The sequence below is a fragment of the Rhinatrema bivittatum genome, chromosome 12 (assembly GCF_901001135.1).
Source record: "Rhinatrema bivittatum chromosome 12, aRhiBiv1.1, whole genome shotgun sequence".
NCBI classification, from domain to species: domain Eukaryota; kingdom Metazoa; phylum Chordata; class Amphibia; order Gymnophiona; family Rhinatrematidae; genus Rhinatrema; species Rhinatrema bivittatum.
Window position 1 is genome coordinate 34,765,796 of NC_042626.1, and position 20,398 is coordinate 34,786,193.

Consider the following 20,398-nt stretch of genomic DNA (forward strand, 5'->3'; position numbering starts at 1 on the left):
GAGAGAGAGTGAAGGGAGGGGAAAGGAGTGAAGTGAAAAGTGGGAGAGTGAATGTCAGGAGAGAGAACGATGAGTGGAAGGGGTGAGTAAGAAGGGAGGGGGAAAGGAGTGAATGAGAGGAGTGAATGAAGGGAAGAGCGGTGTCAAGAGGGAAGGGGAAGGAGGTGGTGAAAAGAGGTGAGTGGAGGGGTGAGAGTGAAATGAAAGGAGGGGTGAGAAAGAGAAGGGAAAAGGAGGAGTGGTGTGAATAAAGTGAAGGGGGCGGTGAAAGGGAAGGGAAAAGAGGGAAGAAGAGGAATGAGAGGGGAGTGAATGAGTGGGAAGGGAGGGGAAGTGGTGAAAGTGAAGGGAGGAGTGTGAATGAGATGCAGGAAAAAGGGAAGCCTGACAGCAGAGTTCTGGGGGGGGGGGGGGGCAGGATTGTCATCTTCTAAGAAATGTAAAAATATTAATATTGGCACTCGATTTAGAACACTCCCAGGAACTCTGCCCCCTCGGTTTCCAAGCATCCAAAGCAGCAGACATGTGCCTCCCCTGCTCAGCAAACTCCAAAGGGACCCCCTCTGGCCCTCCTGGCAATTTGAAATCTGCTAAGTGGCCCACCGCTTGAAAAGTTTGGGGACCTCTGACAATACATTTTGGGCTCTATGTTGTTGCATCCAATGTAATCATGGAAGACAGAGAGAGAGAGAAACTAAAAGTATCCTGTCATTCATCCTGCTCCCTTCCCACTGCTGGGATTAGTTGCACCTTAAGGGTAACACAGCCAAAGTCAGCTGCTTTAAAAAGGAGAAAAACGTGGAAACTTCCCATGAACTGCAGGCTTGAAGAGGAAAGGATGCATGCAGGAACAACGATGAGTAGAATGATGGGGCTACTTTTTTTCTAAAATCTCTAAAAGTTGCTGGCTTGGTATGGCCTGGTCACAGAAAAGCCCTATTGATAAAGCAAGGCACCAAACTTTCCTATTAACCCTAATATCAGGGTAAGAACTGTTTTTATGTGTGTGTGTAAAAATTGTTTTGGGACTTTTATTTTGTTAAAAAAAAAAGATCTCGACCCAAAGCTAAGGACTATTTTTCAGTAGAGTTTGTGTACTACCTGAAAATAGTCCATGCCTGCAATCTGCAAATGGTTATGAGAGCCTCCTAAAGGGCCAGCAATCTAAATGTGATATATCTTTTAAAATAAACCCAACTAAAGTACAAATGTGCCAGTCTCATCTCTACCAGTCACATCTGGATAAAATCCTCACACTAAGCTTTATAAACAAGCAAATAAATTAACAGTGTTTTTATGTTTCAGCTGGAAAATGAGACTGCTCATTCATTGAAGAGGAAACTGGGAAACAGGAGTGGGAAAGGGACAACAGTAAACCAGGTATGTCAATGGGTCAGGAAAATACCTGAGAGGGTAGAGAGAGCAGTGCACAACATGAGTCTACAGGCTGGACAGAGATGGAACATAGGGATGTGTATTTGTTTAAAACAAATGTGACATCAGAAACAAATTTGTTCCATTTGTTTCATTCATGGGGGTCCCCAAAATGAATGAGGGCCATCCTCACAAATGAAACATAGCCTGTTTGTTTCATTCATTTCATCCGCCATTCATTTCTATTGGCCATTGAAGTCTATGGGCCATAAAAGTAAATGGGAAGACAGATGTAAGTAGGCACAGTAATCAGCCATTCCTTGTGAGTCATGTGTGACCTTACAGCCTTGTCCATAGAATGGGCAGGGCTAGATTTAAGATTGCAGTACCCATAGTCAGAGGACCATGGCGACACCCCTTTGAAGCTCTGCCAGCATATAACCCTAAAGCAAGGGGAAGGCGGCTTCTTTTTGGCCTGGATATTTTGTGCCTTCAAAATCCATTGCCCTAGGCAGTTACATAATGCCTATGATGTCATGCCTAAATACAGGCCTGAGACTAGCAAGGAGACCTAGAAACAACACAGAAAAATACTTCATTCTGATATTTCAGCTTATTGCTGCTTTCTGGATGCAGTGATGCTGATTCTGAAATCTGAGCATGTGCAAGGAGTGCTGCGCATTTCTTCTGAGACTTTGTTCTGGAAGGAGGCTGTATATTGATCTCTGATCTCACAGAGCATTAAAAACTTGAAACTTCACTTGTACTTCAACTTAAAAAAAAAATCTTTTTTGGCTGTCTGTTGCTAGTACTGCTGCACTGGTCTCACCCATTGAGAAAAGAAAGCGGTGTCAAGCTTCCAATAGTGGTACTTTATTGCTGATTTTTTTCTTCCCTGGGGAGGGTGGAGGCAGGATATGGGTGTGGGTGGGAGAGAGTGAGGAGAGTTGCAGCGGACAAGTAATACCAATACAGAGTGGGTTTTTTTTCTCTCTGGGTGGGCACTATAGCACTAGTGCAGTCTAGTGAGGTGAGCACTGTAGTGTACAGAGAGACTACAGCAAGCAGCACACCAACCAGTGTTTGTTTTGTGCAGCCTGTGAACAGAGCATTCTCAGCTGTGTACTAGTATGCAGCATGACACTGTGTTGTCTTTGTGTGTGTAGTTCTCCACACAAACACATACAGAGCCAGTTACAGTACAACTGATAAAGAATACAATTCTGTTATTATCCAGATCTCCAGTAGGTAGTTACAAGTTTGATCATGTAAGGGAAAGGCAGAGGGTAAGGGAAAAATGTTGTTAGCAGATGAGGCACTAAGACAGGGAGTCCCTCACCTAAATTGAAAAGAGACTTTTTCAAATCCAAAATGGAAGGCGAGGCAAGCAATAATGGGAGTTTTGGTGCATCTGTGTTGTTTTCTCTTGCTAGTTGTTTGGTTATACTTAGTTTTTCCCCAGACAAAAATGTGAAAAATTAAAAAAAAATATACATGGTTCTTTGCCATACTCCACCCATTTAATGGTTCTTCCTTTTCCTATAATCCTCTACAATCCCAAGCTGGTTCTTCCACCCTGACTCTTTATTGATTATACTAGAATGGTTTGTCAAAAAAAAAAAAAACCCTCAGTGAGAAATAAAGAAATACCGGCAGAGCAGAAAACATACAGAAGAGAAAGAATTTTCATGTTCTGAATGTGATAAAAGTATCAGAAAAGAAGAGAGAACTCATGCAAAACCAGAAAATCAATTAATGGAAGAGCCTGTTTTCAGCTACAGAGAATGGGAAAAGGTTTCTTAATAAAGCAAACTTCACAATTTACCAGGAAAACCAGGCTGATGAGAAACCAATTACATGTTGTAAGTGTGACTAAAGTTTCATTTGGAGAGCAATTTTCACAAGAAACCCATAATTTCACCCAGTATCAAGATCAAGCTTAAGCAGAGATTGTAATAGAAGTTGAAAATGATACGTATGACAGTTCACTGTCTTGTACTAAATCTGACAAGTGGCAAGTACTACAACAGAAAGACATATCTGTCAGGCAACTCTGCGTTTCTGCAATACCTTGGGGGTTGGGGGGGGGGGGGGGGGGGGGGGGGGGGGGTCTATCTGCATCTGAAACTCTGGCTTGATGTCATATTCAGTCTTTGCACCTTGGAGTTTTTTCTGACACTCTACCTTACTCCCATACCCCAGTTCTTACACCTTGAGGTGTTCCTACCGCTCTGGGAGGTTGCTTTGCACCTCTAATTTTGCTTTAGTGTGTTGATGCCACTTTTTGTGCTGCTTTGCCCTGCCACCTTTTCTGCTTCATTCCACCTTCATAGATAGTGCCTTAGGATGCTGATGCCACTTTACCTCTCGTGCTGCCTTCAAGAGTTCATGTCACTGTTGTTGGCGCTCTCTTTTGGAGGATTGGGGCATTCTACCCCCTCTTACTTCTTTGTTCCTCTGGCAGTACCTTGGAGAACTCCTGCCACTGCTGGTTCCCCTTTGCCCCTTTCTGGAGCCTTAGGCTTTTCATGCCACATTTGTTTCCTCTTTGCCACGGTCTAGCAATCTTGGAGTTTTTTTTCTCCCCTTCTGATGATGTCTTCCCACAAATGTCATGAGATTTGATGAGAAAACCCCTATTCTGGAGCCCAAAATATGTTGCAATGTTTCTCTCATTAATTTTAATGGCAAAAGAAGACATGAATCAAATGAATAAACAAATATTTTTTTCATTTTGAAACTAAAGAAACAAACTGAGGTCCCCATGAAGTGAATGAACAAACCAAAATGTTTTTTTACTCTGCACATCCCTAGTGGAGCAGGTGTGGGACATGTATGAGCAGCTGAGGCATCTAATACTTTTGTAACCTGTTTACTGGTTGCTCATTCCAGATACATACAAATCAAATATTAGGTAATCAATAAAATACAATTATAGACAACAAGCGAAAGGTATGCAATAATAATACCATTAAAATAAGAAGTCCAAAACGAGAGCGTGGACATTAGTCTGTAGTGGGGTGTGGGAAGCATTAGATATGCCTCTAAGAGTAGGATGGAATGGGGGAGTGCAGAGGATACAAATCTGAAGCTAAAATAGGCGAAGGGCAGGCCTAACCAGAGGGAGTAAAATGTGCACCTGGGCTCCTAGCTCAGGTGGGAGGGACCCAAAATTACAGTTACAGAAAGAAATAAGGTGCTGAAATAATTGCAAGGAATGTCAGTGTAAAGAGTTACTAGAATCTCCAAAAACCAACGAGAGCATTTAATATATCTGAGTGATGAATAAATCTGCTAAGAATGAGCCAAATATTAACAAAGAACACAATAAAGAATTCAGCATTGAAACTATGAATATAAACAAAGTATATGCATGATTTGCCTGACATTTTTTCAGTAGAGGGGGTGGCAAAATCACATTTTTCCTAGTGATAGCATAGTCATGTCTGTTGTGATGAAAACCCCACTTTGATGATTTGAAGGGGAGATGGTGTATGGGTGACTCAGAATTCGTTTGAAGGGCATATATCGGGGGTAGGATTTTCTTCTGGCATGGCATAGGGGTCCCTTATCTTGCTTTGGAAAGATATAAGGAAGCATAGGATATGTTTGAGGCTGGGACAAGCTTTTACTCAATAGTACTTGAAATTGTTCCTATAATATAGTGTAATGCATTATAATCCGACATCGCAATGTACCACCAGATCAAAGTATGTTTTCCTCGGGTAAATCTCTTTGAGTAATTCACTAAGTTGACTGACTCTTCCAGCATAGCTGCTTGACATTAAATATACCAGAACAAACCTTAAATTACCTAATACTATGCTTTTATGATTGTAATGAAGAGGGAAGTAGAGAACAATTAATGTGTTTGTCATGTTGTACTGTAACATTGTTGTGTATAATGGAGATCTTTTGTGTCATGGTTGTGTGCATGCATTCCAGAATGTTCAGATCATTATTGTTTGCAGTATTTATTTATTATAAAATTCAGTGTAGATTTTGCCCATTATAGTTAGTCACTGTACATGTCAAGTTCTATCAACCTATGCATATGTAATCTAGAAGTCAGAGGCACATGCAACCCAGAGACCTAATTATTTTTATTATGATATCTTCATCAGGATAGGAGGTACTCAAGAGGGCTGAGTAATTTTGATCTCTGAGAAGAGATCTAGACTTAAACTTCCTTATTCTTGTAGCAACGCACCACCACCAGTGCCAGCCCAGTCATACACTACGATGTTGTTCCTGAGGTCAGACACCATGAAAACTCATTGCCGAGGTAAGAACCTGTCTTCCTGGGGAGGAAACAAATTGGGAGGAGGGCAGAATAAAACAGTGATGGTGGTTGCAGTAGACACTCGCTCCTCCACTAGGGTGGACATGCAGCAATGACCTGCAGAGAATTGAGCAATGTAGCCTCAATGGCAGCCCTCCAGCAGACCAGCATTAGATCAGAAGGCAAGCTACAGGAAGCAGTCAGTACTAGGAAGCAGTCACAATAACAGGCCTGTAAATATTCTAAGGTCAATATTCAGCGCCATTTTTCCAGATAAGTTTGGACTTAGCTGGACAAATAGTGGGATTTGAAAATTCCAGCTGACTGACCGCCTCCAGGTTATCCAGTTAAGTAGTTAGCCAGATAAACTTTAGCCAGATAGCTTGGAGGCATTCTGGGGGCATTTCAAATTCTGGGTGGAATTAAGTTAGCAAGATAACTTTGATATTCAGGATTAGCTGGATAACTGTTCTGGCTAACTTTGGTCATGCCATAGATAGTCCTAAAGTTGGTTGATTAAACTTATCTGGCTAATTTATGATACCCGGGCATATTCAGCGGCCAAAGAAGCAATTAATGTTATCACAGAAGTTCCATAAAGGTGTGGAATGAAGTCTGCAGGATGATACCAAGCACTTAGGATTTGCTGAACCACCAAACTAGTGAGGGCCTGATTTTACTGGCCTCAACTATCAGTAGATCTGGAGGCCTGTCAAGACGTGGGAAATACATGAGAAAGACCCTGCCCACCAGAGCAATAATATACTACTTGTAGTTAACCAATTTTACCTGGTATGCACAAGCCTTTCCCACTAAGGATCAGTGATTATCTACCATGGCAAAAGTGTTGAGTAAAAAGTACTTCATACACTACAGTTTCACAAATCTCATACATTTAGATCAAGGGCATAACTTTGAAAGCTGCTTGGAACTCTGGAACCTAAGCAGAAGCAGCAATGCAGTCAGCATGTCAGTAGGTTGGTGCATGCATTAAACTATACCTCAATATGTCAAAGCTATGTTTTTCCCACATAGCCATCTCTTCTGACACAGGCCATCATTAAAGCAGTTGACAAGAGAGACCCCTCAGCCCAATCCAGTAAAAGAAAATCCCAGCAGAAATTTTTGTGACAAGCTATCCCACAGAGTCCATCCAGGACATGGACACAGATACATTGTCATATTGGGCACACAAGTCCATTGTCTGACCAGACTTGTCCAAGGTGGTTCAGCATTATCTTTCCTACCCAGAGGTCAGCATGTCCAGTGAGTGCATCTTCTCAATGGTAGAGGACAAATTGATTCAGAAGAATCATGTCCTATATTCCCTGAATCACAGGATATTAAACAGCTAGTGGCTGAAGAGCATTTGGTGCATCTAATCAGTAAAATCTTAGCATCCAGGCAAGCAGATGATACTGTCAAGGCTGAAAATCAGATTGTACACAGGATCCTTTTGGTGTTGTTGTCACTCTTGCTGCTACTTTGTTCCTCTGATAGTGCCTTGGAGAACTCCTACTAATGCTGATACCATTTTGCCCCATTATAGGACTTTGGGCTCTTCATGTCAATTTTTAGTGCCACGTTGATTTAGCATTGGCATACATTCACTCTTCAGATGATGTCTACCCACCAGTTTCAATAGAAATGATTAGAAAACCTCAATTTGGGAGCCCAAAATAGGCTGCATTGCTTTTCCCATTGACTATAATAAGGAACAAATAAAACAAATAAATGACATTTTTTTTGTTTGAAATAAATCAAACAAATAACTCTGATCTATAAAACAAATAAACAAACCACAACAAATGTTTTGCCTTTGCACATATCTAATGAGCAAACACTCCCTAGTGCTATCCTTCCCCTAGAAACATAGTGACATAATAAATGACCGCAGAAAAAGAACCAAGTGGTCCATCTGCCACTCTGTGAAGGTTACCCCAGTTAACACAGGCTACCTCTTTTCTTCATTTCTATCCTTTAGCCACTAGGGATCATAAGAACATAAGAAATTGCCATGCTGGGTCAGACCAAGGGTCCATCAAGCCCAGCATCCTGTTTCCAACAGAGGCCAAACCAGGCCACAAGAACCTGGCAATTACCCAATCACTAAGAAGATCCCATGCTACTGATGCAATCAATAGCAGTGGCTATTCCCTAAGTAAAATTGATTAATAGCCATTAATGGACTTCTCCTCCAAGAACTTATCCAAACCTTTTTTGAACCCAGCTACACTAACTGCACTAATCCTCTGTGCTTGTCCCATACTGGCTCTCAATGTTAGGTATAACAAATTGTTCATCTTCATAATTCAGGTATAGTGTAATCTGCCACATTTTCATGGTGAACACTGAGAAGGAAGCCGGGGAAATTGGTAAACCCAGTAAATATTGTGAACTAAAAGGGTGTGACCAAGCACTCAAGTTCATCTATAGATAAATTATGACTTCAATGCATACAATGCTTTTATTGTTATGTTTATATGTAATACAAAATAATCAGGCAGTGTTATCTCTTATCTGTGAAACTTATCATACACAATTACAGTCACAGCAATGTCAGTCCCCCGACACTGACCGTGTTTCACAGTAGCTGCATCTGGAGGGACAGAGATAGAGACCAGAAAGGATGTTCAAAACAATAATATAGAATCTGAAAAGAAACAAAACAAGTATAGATAAAGGCAAATATAAATGAAGTATACACAAAAAAGCTCCAAAAAGAGAATCATAAAATTATAAAAGCATTGGTCAAAAGAACCTCATAAACAACCTGGTCCAAGAGAAAACAGAATCAGGCTTTATTGAACCATTCCTAATGCTCCGACAAGTGAGCCTGGTTACATATCAACTAAGATTACCCAGTAGCATAGCCAAAACTGATTTTTTTGGTGGGCCTAAGGTTAATAAGGGTGGGTTGTAGGCTTACAGGTCTAAACCCTACTAGTTGTACTCTAGTAGTTTCCTAAATGGTCTACAACAGCCCTTATGCATCATGAGTGAAACGTTTTAGAATATTTTAACTCTTATTTCAAGCATTTACCAACATTAAAAATTCCTTATTAATCTGTATTATTTTATTTTATATTTATTGCAATTTATAAAAGCATAAGAATATCACGTAAAAAGCAAAGAACACATAAACATCAGATTCAATCAATCATGTCATAAAACAAATATCAATTTATTCTTTCACGAATCCTCTTTCCAGAAAGGCAGAGATCATTATAACTACAATAAAATAGCAATAATCATAAGAGTGGGTGCAGAGCAAAACTACAACAGTTCATATTAAACCCAACATAAATAAAAACCATATACAAATTCTGGAGTCACCTAAGCCAAAAAAAAAAAAAAAGACTCCCTACACTGCTAAACATTTTGTGAAGTAACACAAAGCCCTGTAGAAAAAAAGAACCACACAAAACCTTGCCATACCATATCATAACAGCACTGACTCTCAGGACTCAAATAATAGCAACCTTATAAAAAAGAAGCAATGCAAATACTACATCAGGCCCCAGAACATTAATACACCAACTACTGGGATAACAGAATAAGCCAGACTGCTACAAATTCCTACAGAGAAACTACATGCTAGCAGCAATATTGCGTCTCAGTCACACATAAGCAGAACACAGACCGACCCTTCCCTAATACAGAAATAAGGGACCATGAAATGCTAAGAAAAATTAGGGAAGCTAACCACATTGGTAATGCGGTAATAATGGGAGATTTCAATTACCCCAATATTGACAGGGTAAATGTATCATCGGGACATGTTAGAGAGATAACGTTCCTGGATGGAATAAATGACAGTTTTATGGAGCAATTGGTTCAGGAACTCACAAGAGAGGGAGCAATTTTAGATCTAATTCTCAGTGGAGCACAGGATTTGGTGAGAGAGGTAACGGTGGTGGGGCCGCTTGGCAATAGTGATCATAATATGATCAAATTTGAATTAATGACTGGAAGAGGAACAGTATGCAAATCCACGGCTCTCGTGCTAAACTTTCAAAAGGGAAACTTTGATAAAATGAGAAAAATTGTTAGAAAAAAACTGAAAGAAGCAGCTACAAAAGTAAAAAGTGTGCAAGAGGCATGGTCATTGTTAAAAAATACCATTCTAGAAGCTCAGTCCAGATGTATTCCACACATTAAGGAAGTTGGAAAGAAGGCAAAATGATCACCGACATGGTAACTTGCTCGATATGACGGTTACTACCCTCAAACATTAAGCCTTATACTTCACTTTGATGCAGCTCCAACATTGCTGTCTACTTCAATGGTGGGGGTGGAAGGAAATTAGAATAAAAAAGTTACCAATAAGGGCCCTGAACTCAGCGGTTGAAGTAACAGAAAAGTATGAGAAAATAAGTGTGAAAGCTTGCTGGGCAGACAGGATGGGCCTATTGGTCTTCTTCTGCCATCATTTCTATGTTTCTATGTTAAAAGGGGAGGTGAAAGAAGCTATTTTAGCCAAAAGATCTTCATTCAAAAATTGGAAGAAGGATCCAACAGAAGAAAATAGGATAATGCATAAACGTTGGCAAGTTAAATGTAAGACATTGAAAAGCAGGCTAAGAGAGCATTTGAAAAGAAGTTGGCCATAGAGGCAAAAACTCATAGTAAAAACTTTTTAAAATATATCCGAAGCAGAAAGCCTGTGAGGGAGTCAGTTGGACCGTTAGATGATCGAGGGGTTAAGTGCAAATAGAGAAGATAAGGCCATCGTGGAAAGATTAAATGATTTTTTTGCTTCAGTGTTCTCTGAAGAGGATGTTGTGGAGATACCCGTATCAGAGAACGTTTTCATGGGTAATGATTCAGAGGGACTGAACCAAATAACGGTGAACCTAGAAGATGTGGAAGGCCTGATTGACAAACTGAAGAGTAGTAAATCACCTGTACCAAATGGTATACACCCCAGGGTTCTGAAGGAACTAAAAAATGAAATTTCAGACCTATTAGTAAAAATCTGTAACCTATCATTAAAATCATCCATTGTACCTGAAGACTAGAGGGTGGCTAATGTCACCCCAATATTTAAAAAGGGCTCAAGAGGCGATCCGGGAAACTACAGACCAGTTAGCTTGACTTCAGTGCCAGGAAAAATAGTGGAAAGTGTTCTAAACATCAAAATCACAGAACATATAGAAAGACATGATTTAATGGAACAAAGTCAGCATGGCTTTACCCAAGGCAAGACTTGCCTCACAAATCTGCTTTACTTTTTTTAAGGAGTTAATAAACAAGTGGATAAAGGTGAACTGGTAGATGTAGTATATTTGGATTTTCAGAAGGCGTTTGACAAAGTTCCTCATGAGAGGCTTCTAGGAAAAGTAAAAAGTCATGGGATAGGTGGCGATGTCCTTGCATGGATTACAAACTGGCTAAAAGACAGGAAACAGAGAGTAGGATTAAATGGACAATTTTCTCAGTGGAAGGGAGTGGGCAGTGCAGTGCCTCAGGGATCTGTATTGGGACCCGTACTTTTCAATATATTTATAAATGATCTGGAAAGAAATACGACAAGTGAGGTAATCAGATTTGCAGATAATACAAAATTGTTCAGAGTAGTTAAATCACAAGCAGATTGTGATAAATTGCAGGAAGACCTTGTGAGACTGGAAAATTGGGCATCCAAATGGCAGATGAAATTTAATGTGGATAAGTGCAAGGTGATGCATATAGGGAAAAATAACCCATGCTATAATTACTCAATGTTAGGTTCCATATTAGGAGCTACCACCCAAGTAAGAGATCTAGGCATCATAGTGGATAACACATTGAAATCATCGGTTCAGTATGCTGTGGCAGTCAAAAAAGCAAACAATGTTGGGAATTATTAGAAAGGGAATGGTGAATAAAACGGAAAATGTCATAATGCCTCTGTATTGCTCCATGGTGAGACCGCACCTTGAATATTGTGTACAATTCTGGTCGCTGCATCTCAAAAAATATATAGTTGTGATGCAGAAGGTACAGAGAAGAGCGACCAAAATGATAAAGGGAACAGCTCCCCTATGAGGAAAGACTAAAGAGGTTAGGGCTTTTCAGCTTGGAGAAGAGACGGCTGAGGGGGGATATGATAGAGGTGTTTAAAATCATGAGAGGTCTAGAATGGGTTAATGTGATTCAGTTATTTACTCTTTCGGATAATAGAAAGACTAGGGGGCACGCCATGAAGTTAGCATGTGACACTTTTAAAACTAATTGGAGAAAGTCCTTTTTCACTCAATGCACAATTAAACTCTGGAATTTGTTGTCAGAGGATGTGGTTGGTGCAGTTAGTATAGCTGTGTTTAAAAAAGGATTGGATGTTATGTTCAGGCTTGTGGACCCTTGGCCGGCGAGAGGATGGTATACCTGTCGGGGGGTCCGTAGGTTCTCTCGTTGGGTGGCGAGGCAGAATAGGTGGCAGGACCAGCTGACTCTTGGCACTGGAGACTGAGGCAAACACGGAGGCGATGAAGAGACGAGATAAGGTGCTGTGTCTTCACCACTGGTGGTCTGCGGTCCCCCCGGGAGGAGCACGTAGGGACCCGACTGCTGGGACTTAGGTGGACCTAGGGAGGTCAGAGCAATGGTGCAAAGGCCAGCTGGAGCTTCGCCCTGGAAGCCCGCGGTCCCCCCAGGAGGAGCCCGTAGGGACCCGGGCCCCTGGGACTTAGGTGGTCCCTTGGAGACGGAGTCTTGAAGAAGTCCTAGGTCGAGTGCCAGAGGGTCGTCGCTCACCAGTCCGAAGACGTGCACCAGAGAATCACCGCTTGCCAATCCAAGGTCAGGAACCAGAGAATCACCGTAAGCCAATCCGAAGTCAGGAACCAGAGAATCACCGAAGCCAAGCCGGAGTCAGGAACCAGGAACACCAAGACAGAACAGGAACTGGAGTCCAAGCGCAGGGAACTCACCGAACCAAGCAGACTAGACAGCGAGGAAGGACGTGCCAAGTCGAATGAGCAGCGGAAGCCTTCCTTTATACTTCCCTTCCTCAGGCTGATTAGACACAGGTGCAGCTGGTTAAAGGGATCAGGTCCCTTTAAGCCTAGGAAGGGGGCGTGGCCTTGCCCCTAAAGATGGTGGCGGCCATCTTGGATTTTCTCGGGGGAAACGCTGCATGACGCCGCGAGGGAGGAGCAGGGACGGCTCCTCCTGCAGTGGTCGGCATGGGGAACCCATGCCGGAACGAGGACCTAGTGTCGGGGTCGTCCCCCGGGATTCCCGCGGCGGGTCGCCATCGCGGGTGCGGTAGGGGGTCCGCGGCTGTGGCTCCCACGGCCGTGGAGCACAACATTGGACAAGTTCTTGGAGGAGAAGTCCAATACCTGCTATTAAGTTCACTTAGAGAACAGCCACTGCTATTACTGGCAACAGTAGCATGGAATAGACTTGGGTCATTTTCTAAAGCTGACGACGAAAAGGTAAGGGCCCTTTTCGCTGTCACTAGCGCACCCAATAGCACCACCTTTTATGATGGCGCTATTGGGTGCGAAAGCCGGCAGCAATCGCACCGCGTAGGTGCGATCGCTGCCGGCTTTTGCAGGCCCGCCCCCCCCCCCCCCCCCCCGCTTCGTCCCTCCGACCCCCTTTACCACGCGATTCAGGAAGCCGCGGTAGCTTAGAAAATCTAGGCCTTAGGTTTTTTGGGTACTTGCCCGGTTCTTATGGCCCGGATTGGTCACTGTTGGAAACAGGATGCTGGGCTTGATGGACCCTTGGTCTCACGCAGTATGGCATGTTCTTGTGACCACAATTTAGAAATAGAAACATGCAAACAAAATCAAAATAAAAAGCCTAAGAAACCAGACTCTGAACAGTGGAATGTTAAAGAGCAAAATACAGAATTATAAGAAATGCACGTACTCAAAGAGGACTGGAGACAACAAAACTATGCTGGACACTGCAGAGCCACAGCCAGGATAAATCTTTGGTACTCAGTGGTCATAAAGAAAAACCATGAAGGTGTACCCCAGCCTGCTTGCCAGCTGGTTAGCAGACAGGCTCTTGCTGCTAAAGACAGAAGGGGAGAGACAAAAGGTGGACTGCATCAGAGTGGAGGTAATGGGAACGAGGTGGAAAATTGCACCCAGCACTCTTGGCCAGAGATCCTACTGCTGTTGGTCCCTCCTAGTTTTATAGCTTGCAGCAGGGAGAGACAGGTTTGGCTGGGCTCAGTACGGCTAAAGTTGGATTCAATGATAAGAGAGCACTGCCGGGAAAGACTGAAAGCATGGCCCCAGTAGCTTCTGGATATGTATCAGCAAGGAAACAGAATTAAAAAGTCAGTCCTAGGAAATTCTCTGAAAAATTCCCCTAACCAATATTATCAGGACTTATCTGAAATGCCGTGAAAACCCTTCAGCATTAAGGGGTGCAGTTTGAATTGGTATTAGGTTCACAATGGAAGGGCCATCCTCAATCAGAAAGGCTGTTGAGTGCAGACTGTTGTTGTGCTTTTCTGATTTTGTTATTAGGGGTGATCCACATCCTGCCTTTCCCCTTATTTTCTTACTTATTCTATCATTATTCAAAGAAAACTTCATGTTGTGTTGTCCTGCACTGTTACATTATGTTTTATGCTATGCTTTGCTCTTATGTTGGCTACAAGCCTTTTAAGTATTAAATTCATCCTTATATGCAGCGTGTGGGAATGGTAGGTAGGGCCTGGGAAATCTTGTGGGTGGGGATCAAGGGAAAAGAGTGGATGCAGTGGCACTGTCTATCCCCAGCCGATCATGAACCTGCAAACCACAGGGTCTACAGTTTATAGTGGGGCCCAGTGAGTTTCTTGTGTGCCAGTCTCCCCCCTCGCTTGGCACCAGTTATACCCATATACTGAATTAAGCAGTGGGCAGGCAGTATCAAAATTCAAATGGACGGTCAGTTTCATCCAGTTTCCTAGACAGATTTCCATTGACCAAAACCTTGCTTTTACAATTTGTCTATTTTTTTTAAATTTTGTACATTGTATCTACCCCAAACTCTCTATGCTGAGTTGGAGCCACCAGTTGCTCCTGTTTATTCTTCTGCTTTGCTCAACAAAGTTGACCCCCCCTCCAGTAAGTTGTCTGCCCTCCCTCCTGTACCTTTTCAACACAACTTTAGTTTAAAAATTTAATTTAGGGAAAAGGTAAATCAAGTTATCTCACTTAACAGTTTTGTTAAAAAAAAAACAAGCAACTTCAAGGTCACCTGGGTGAGAAGATCTCTAATCTAAAAAGGGAAACAAACCAGCTTGTGTTCCCAACTAGTTTTTCCAATGTTCAAAGCATTAAAAATATCTTGTCTTCCTCTTTGAGGCAATGTTGTCTTAGTAGTATTTGTTAAGATTCTTTTTCCCACACATTACTGTCAAGAACAAGATTTTAATGGAATGAATTTAAATAATGACTTCTGACATTGCTGCTTTCCAAACAGGTTTGATAGACATTTTATGCAATTTTATCTGAGAGCTTCTAATTTCAATGATCCAGTTAAGACACTTTGGTTGGCTTCTCAGTTGCAGACCACAATAGAAGCTCCAACACCGCACAGAATGCAGGGACTGAGAATGCTGCAGTTGTACGTAGTTTGCAAATGTGCTGTCAATTATAGCTTTATACTTTATAAGGCTAAGTACCGTAAATATTTCAGAGAATTTATTCCTTTTCAGGCTACCCTCATCTCACTTCTATACTGAAAACAGCGAAAGAGCAATGCAAAATCGGATGGAGCATTTCGCACACAGGTGAGACTCTGGGAATTCTTTTGATGTTTTTATAAACTTTCCTGTTTTACCAATATTCATGGTTTTCTTGTATAACCAAAACCAACATAGAGTAGGCTAAGCATAAATCATGGATACAATGAAAACCAGACCTGGTTGTGGTTTTTGAGGACCAGAGGTGATATCATGGGCTAGTTTCTGCAGACATTTTTATGCCAATGGATGCTGGACTTGTCAAGTCTTACTGCTTTATTGAACTGCTCAAATATTTGCTTTTTTAACTATATTTCTTATTAAAGTGGAAACCAGATTCAAATTTCAGGGTGACTATTGTTCAGCCTGGTGTTATCAGTGCATGTTAGAATGAGGCAGGGATGTGCATTCATTTGAAACAAAAGATTAAAATGCAACAAATGAATGGAGGGTACACAAATTTAAACAAAAAGTTTTGTTTCATTCATTTCCCATTCAAATCTATGACTCATTTAAAAGTGCTGCAGTGAGACTTGTATCTATAGCAACCAATGCACTTGTGAGGTAGCAGCCAGGCCAGAGCTAGGGAAGGATAAGAAGGTAAGTAGAGAATGGAGGACCAATCAAGGTGTTATATTTTATTAATTAGCCTATAGCTGGCATCTGAATCAAATGACACTAATATCCTCCCACTGAAAGGTCTGAGCATGTGCAAAAAACCCCCTCCATTTTCTCTTTGATTGCACAGAGAAAGCTATTTTTTTCAGATTTCTTAATTCAAAGAAAATGTTTTAAAAAAGTAGAAGAATTTTGGCATTGATAAAGATCTTTTTGTTATCTTCACTGCTGACCTCACAGTGTTCTCATTGTGACAGAGATAAAGACAATGCTTTCTGTCTATAATTGGGACAGGGTACTGGACTGGTGATAAAAAAAAAACTGTGAACAGCAATGATTTTCTTTGACTCTGCATAGTGCATAGCACTGGTTATCTGTAAACAGATTGCAGTGAAGAGAAGGGTAGACTTGCTAGTCTTCTCGGTTTATTTACTTTTTGCTTGATTTTATATGTGTGTGCAAAAGAAGTCAGTCAGCAGTGCACCCACATGCACTGTGCAAGTGTGTGTGATACATTTTGCATACAATGTGAGGAATAACCCTAGAAATACAGACTGTGCCTCTAGAAAGCTGCTAAATTTGCTTGGCAAGTTGGCACTATGCATAGAAGTTGGCACTAAGCATAGAAGTAAACTCAGTGTGTCAACTTGATTGAGTATGTGGGATAGAAATTCAGTCAGTATTAAGAGTGCTGCTGGTGAATGGTACACTATGAATAAAGTATATTGAGATATGATGAAAGAGCCCCCCTGAGAAGGACTGAAAGTATGGTTCCAATGGTTTCTGGATATATATCTCAGCAAGGAAAAAGAATAAAAAATTCAGTCTAAGAATTGCTGTGACCTATCCAATATTATCAGGATTGTTGAGTACAGACTGTTATTGTCCTTCTCTAGTTTTTTTTAGGCATGCTTCACATCTTGTCATTCTCCTTAGTTATTTCTTATTCTATTATCAGTATTCAAAGAAAAATTCATGTTGTGATGTCCAGCACTATTACATTATGTTTTCAGCTTTGTTCTTATGTTGCCTACATGTCTTAAACTTGGCTATTCTATGCGGCATATAATGAAGATAGGAAATAGGCATCAATGTAACTGCACAATCACAGGTGGCTCTGACTTTTATTAACCTCAATACTTAAAGCATGTTTTAGGGAGGCAAACCAAGATGGCGGCATAACGGATCGGTGAAACGCCAGCTATCTCTGAATCTTTCTTGAAAGCTCTCTTTTGCTCGATAATGCCTTCCAAGAGAAAGGGAAAGGTGAGGGTGTTCCCTCCAGAGCCCTTACCTGGACCTAATTAGCTTGACATCGTGCGTTTCCTGGCCCAGACAGTGAGTTTGGAGGGAGCCGAGGAGGCCATTGCGAGCCCTGCAGCAGGAGAGCGGAGTGCGTCGCTGGCAAAGACGTCCCTCAGCCCTGATCTTCGCGCACCTCCGGCGCAGTGCGACCCCGTCGGGGCTCCTGCTCAGTCGCACTCGGATGGCGTGTCCGGGGCGCCAGAGCTGGAGGGAGTGAGCCCTGGAGCAGTGGAAGGAGAAGGACCGGCCCGGGTGCAGGCGGACCCTGAGGTAGTTGGAGTGGGGTCTGGTGCATCGGGAGAGCCCCCGGTGGAGGAGGGGGAGGCTCGAGAAGCTGGAGAGAACATCATTCTCCCGGTCACTGCCGGTGAGTCAGTGTTGGGAACATCGAGGCTCGGGGCTGTGACACTTGAAGCCATATGGGACTTGGTTGCAGGCCAGGGACTCTCGCTAACCAGATTGGAGAAGAAAGTAGACTCCCTTAATTACAATATACAACAGAAGATATTGGGGATTCAAGAACAGGGAACCAATTTGACAAACAAGATAACTGAGATTGAAAATAAGCTTCAAACTAATGCTAAAGTTAATTCTGTTATTATAAAGGAACAGCTAATATCTTCAAGATGCCTAGAGACACTAGAAAATGGACTGAGAAAGTTAAATGTGAGAATTCTAAACTTCCCCCATATTATGGGGGAAATGCCTTATACTACCTTAAAAAAGTTATTAACAGTATGCCTAGGATTTTCTGAACAAAATATTCCCTCTATTAATTTTTGTAGATTTATAACAAACAGGGCTACTGCTAGAAATGAAAATAATGTGGAAATACCATTAAATTTAACTGGGTTCTTAGAATCCTCTAATGTGGAAATAATTGAGAGGAAAGTCCTTCTAGTGTCATTTATTACAACACAAGACGTCATGAATGTAATGCGAAATTACTTTAGGAATTTTCCTATGAATTTCTGTGATCGGAAATTAGGCTATATCCTGATATGGCCCCGATTACTCAATATCGCAGGAAAGAGTTTCTATCATTTAGACAAGATGTTATTGCATTACGTTTTGTGTTTTCATTGCGGTATCCCTGTAAATGCCTACTAAAGAAAGGTGACGAAACTTTTGTGTTCTTCCAAGTTGAACAGTTAAAACAGTTTATTGAAGCCCATAGGCCAGTAACCTCTTCTCCAAATGTCTAGAGATAGAAGGTTAAAATTGGAATTATCACTGTTAGTATTATGTTAAGCCTATTCCTTAAAATTTTTTTCGTCTGGGCTCCTGTTAAATATATATTTTTTGCCACTTTCGGGTGATATCTTTAATGGTAATTTGTATATCCTTATTATAAGTTTTGCTATTGGGGATTATCTAAACAAAGATTTTATATAAAGATAAATATTTCTTTAGAGTTTAAGATTGTATGACTAAATAATATGTGATATTATGTAATGCAATCTTATAAGGAAGGATTCTAACAATGTAAAATGTAAAATTATAAATAAATAATTAAAAAAAAAGCATGTTTTATGTTTTTAGTATTTATTGGTTTAATATTTATGGCTTCACACATTATTTTATTAAGATATGTTTTATTCCTACTTGTTAAATTTTACCTTCTATTATTATTATTGTTTGTAATTTTCTTTTATTGTATTTTATTGCTATGTTAACCGCTGTGAAGGCTACGCCGAGACAACGGTATATAAGCACAAATAAACCTTAAACCTTAAACCTTAACCTTAAGTTTATACTTGTCTTTTAAGTATAAGTTTATACTTATAGTCAGAGTGTTGTTTTTCTGACTATGGTAGAGCCTGGAAAATCATGTGGGTGGGAGTTCAGGGAAAAGAGGGGTAAAGAATGCTTGCAGTGGCACTGTCTATTCCAAGCTAATCATGAACCTGCAAATCATAGGTGTCTAGTTTATAGTGGGGACCAATGGGCTTCTTATGTGCCAATCTCCCCTTCCCTTGGCATCAGTAGCCACTTCCAATTCCATCATACCATTGTGAGCATAAGGGAGAGAAGGAAATGGAAGATGGGTAGAAAAATGGCAGGGGCAGAAGAATGGGTATACTTCAGAGCCAGTCCAGCCTGTCAGAAGTAGAAGCAGTTGTAGCATTGAGAAAAAAGGGAGTGGAAGCGGCTCAAGCCGTAAGAAATTAAAATTGGGATAGCATATGCCATCACTGCCTGTTCCTCTCCCTCTTGATTTAAAGCAGGGGTAAAAGGTGGTAGAGCCATTTAAGGCTGGCATTACCAGGACAGGGGCAGCAGAAGTGCAATACTGAAAATCAGCAGTACGCTCCTCCATGGCATGCTGACACAGCCCAACGAGGATAATGCCACAGATCTGCAGGCATGTTGGAATGCAAGTTCATGGTCAGGTGGCTTTGCATTATATTTCCTGCCCACCAATCAGCTTGCTCAGTGAATATGCCTTCTCAATGGCAGGGGACATTGTGAGTTCTCTTTGTTCAAGGCTGTTGCCTGTTAGGATTGTGGACCCTTGTGCTGGGGTAAGGTTGATGCAACCTACAGGGAAGGCCTTGCAGGTCCTCACAACCAACTGGCAGAGCAGATGGTGCAGAGATTGGGCTGAAACTTCACCTATACCAGCAGCTTTCCCCTCGAGTTTAGCTTTTGGCAGCATCTTTGGCCATGTGGTGTGGCAGTGCCGGGCCAGTGAGGCGATGTCAGTTAAGTGATATGGTTCATGGGGGCAGCCCGAAAGCCGGTAAATGTAACAGTATTCCTCCTCCTAAAACCCTTCTCAAGCTCTGAGGCTTGGGTTTGGAGGGAAATTGCCTGAAGAAGTTCCTTATTAGTTGTGGAGCTTGGAGGTTGATGGTGGGCTACCATGAGTTTTCCTCTGGGCCAAAGTGCTTCCAGCTGATGAGATACTCAAGTTTGTTCCACCTCCTGTGAGAATCCAATATCTCTTCTACTTCAAACTGTGTGTCTTCTTCCGCTGTCACATCCAAGGGTGTGGGAGGTTTACTGAAGGGCCAGGAAAGGATCAATGGTTTTAGTAGAGAGACATGGAAAACATTGTGGACCATTAGTGTATTAGGAAGCTTCAATTGGTAAGTAATGGGACCCAGTTACCAGTGGATGGGATCGAGTTCAAT

The 20,398-nt window shown here is 41.6% G+C and overlaps 1 protein-coding gene across 1 annotated transcript in view; it reads left to right on the plus strand.

Annotated features, from left to right (window-relative positions):
• Positions 1 to 20,398, plus strand: part of LOC115074517 — a 49,899-nt gene that overhangs the window by 9,828 nt on the left and 19,673 nt on the right. The window contains exons 3-5 of the mRNA XM_029574041.1: positions 1,306 to 1,380; positions 5,577 to 5,659; positions 15,312 to 15,386. Of these exons, the coding sequence (XP_029429901.1) occupies positions 1,306 to 1,380; positions 5,577 to 5,659; positions 15,312 to 15,386 (233 nt within the window). The remainder of the gene's footprint in view (positions 1 to 1,305; positions 1,381 to 5,576; positions 5,660 to 15,311; positions 15,387 to 20,398) is intronic.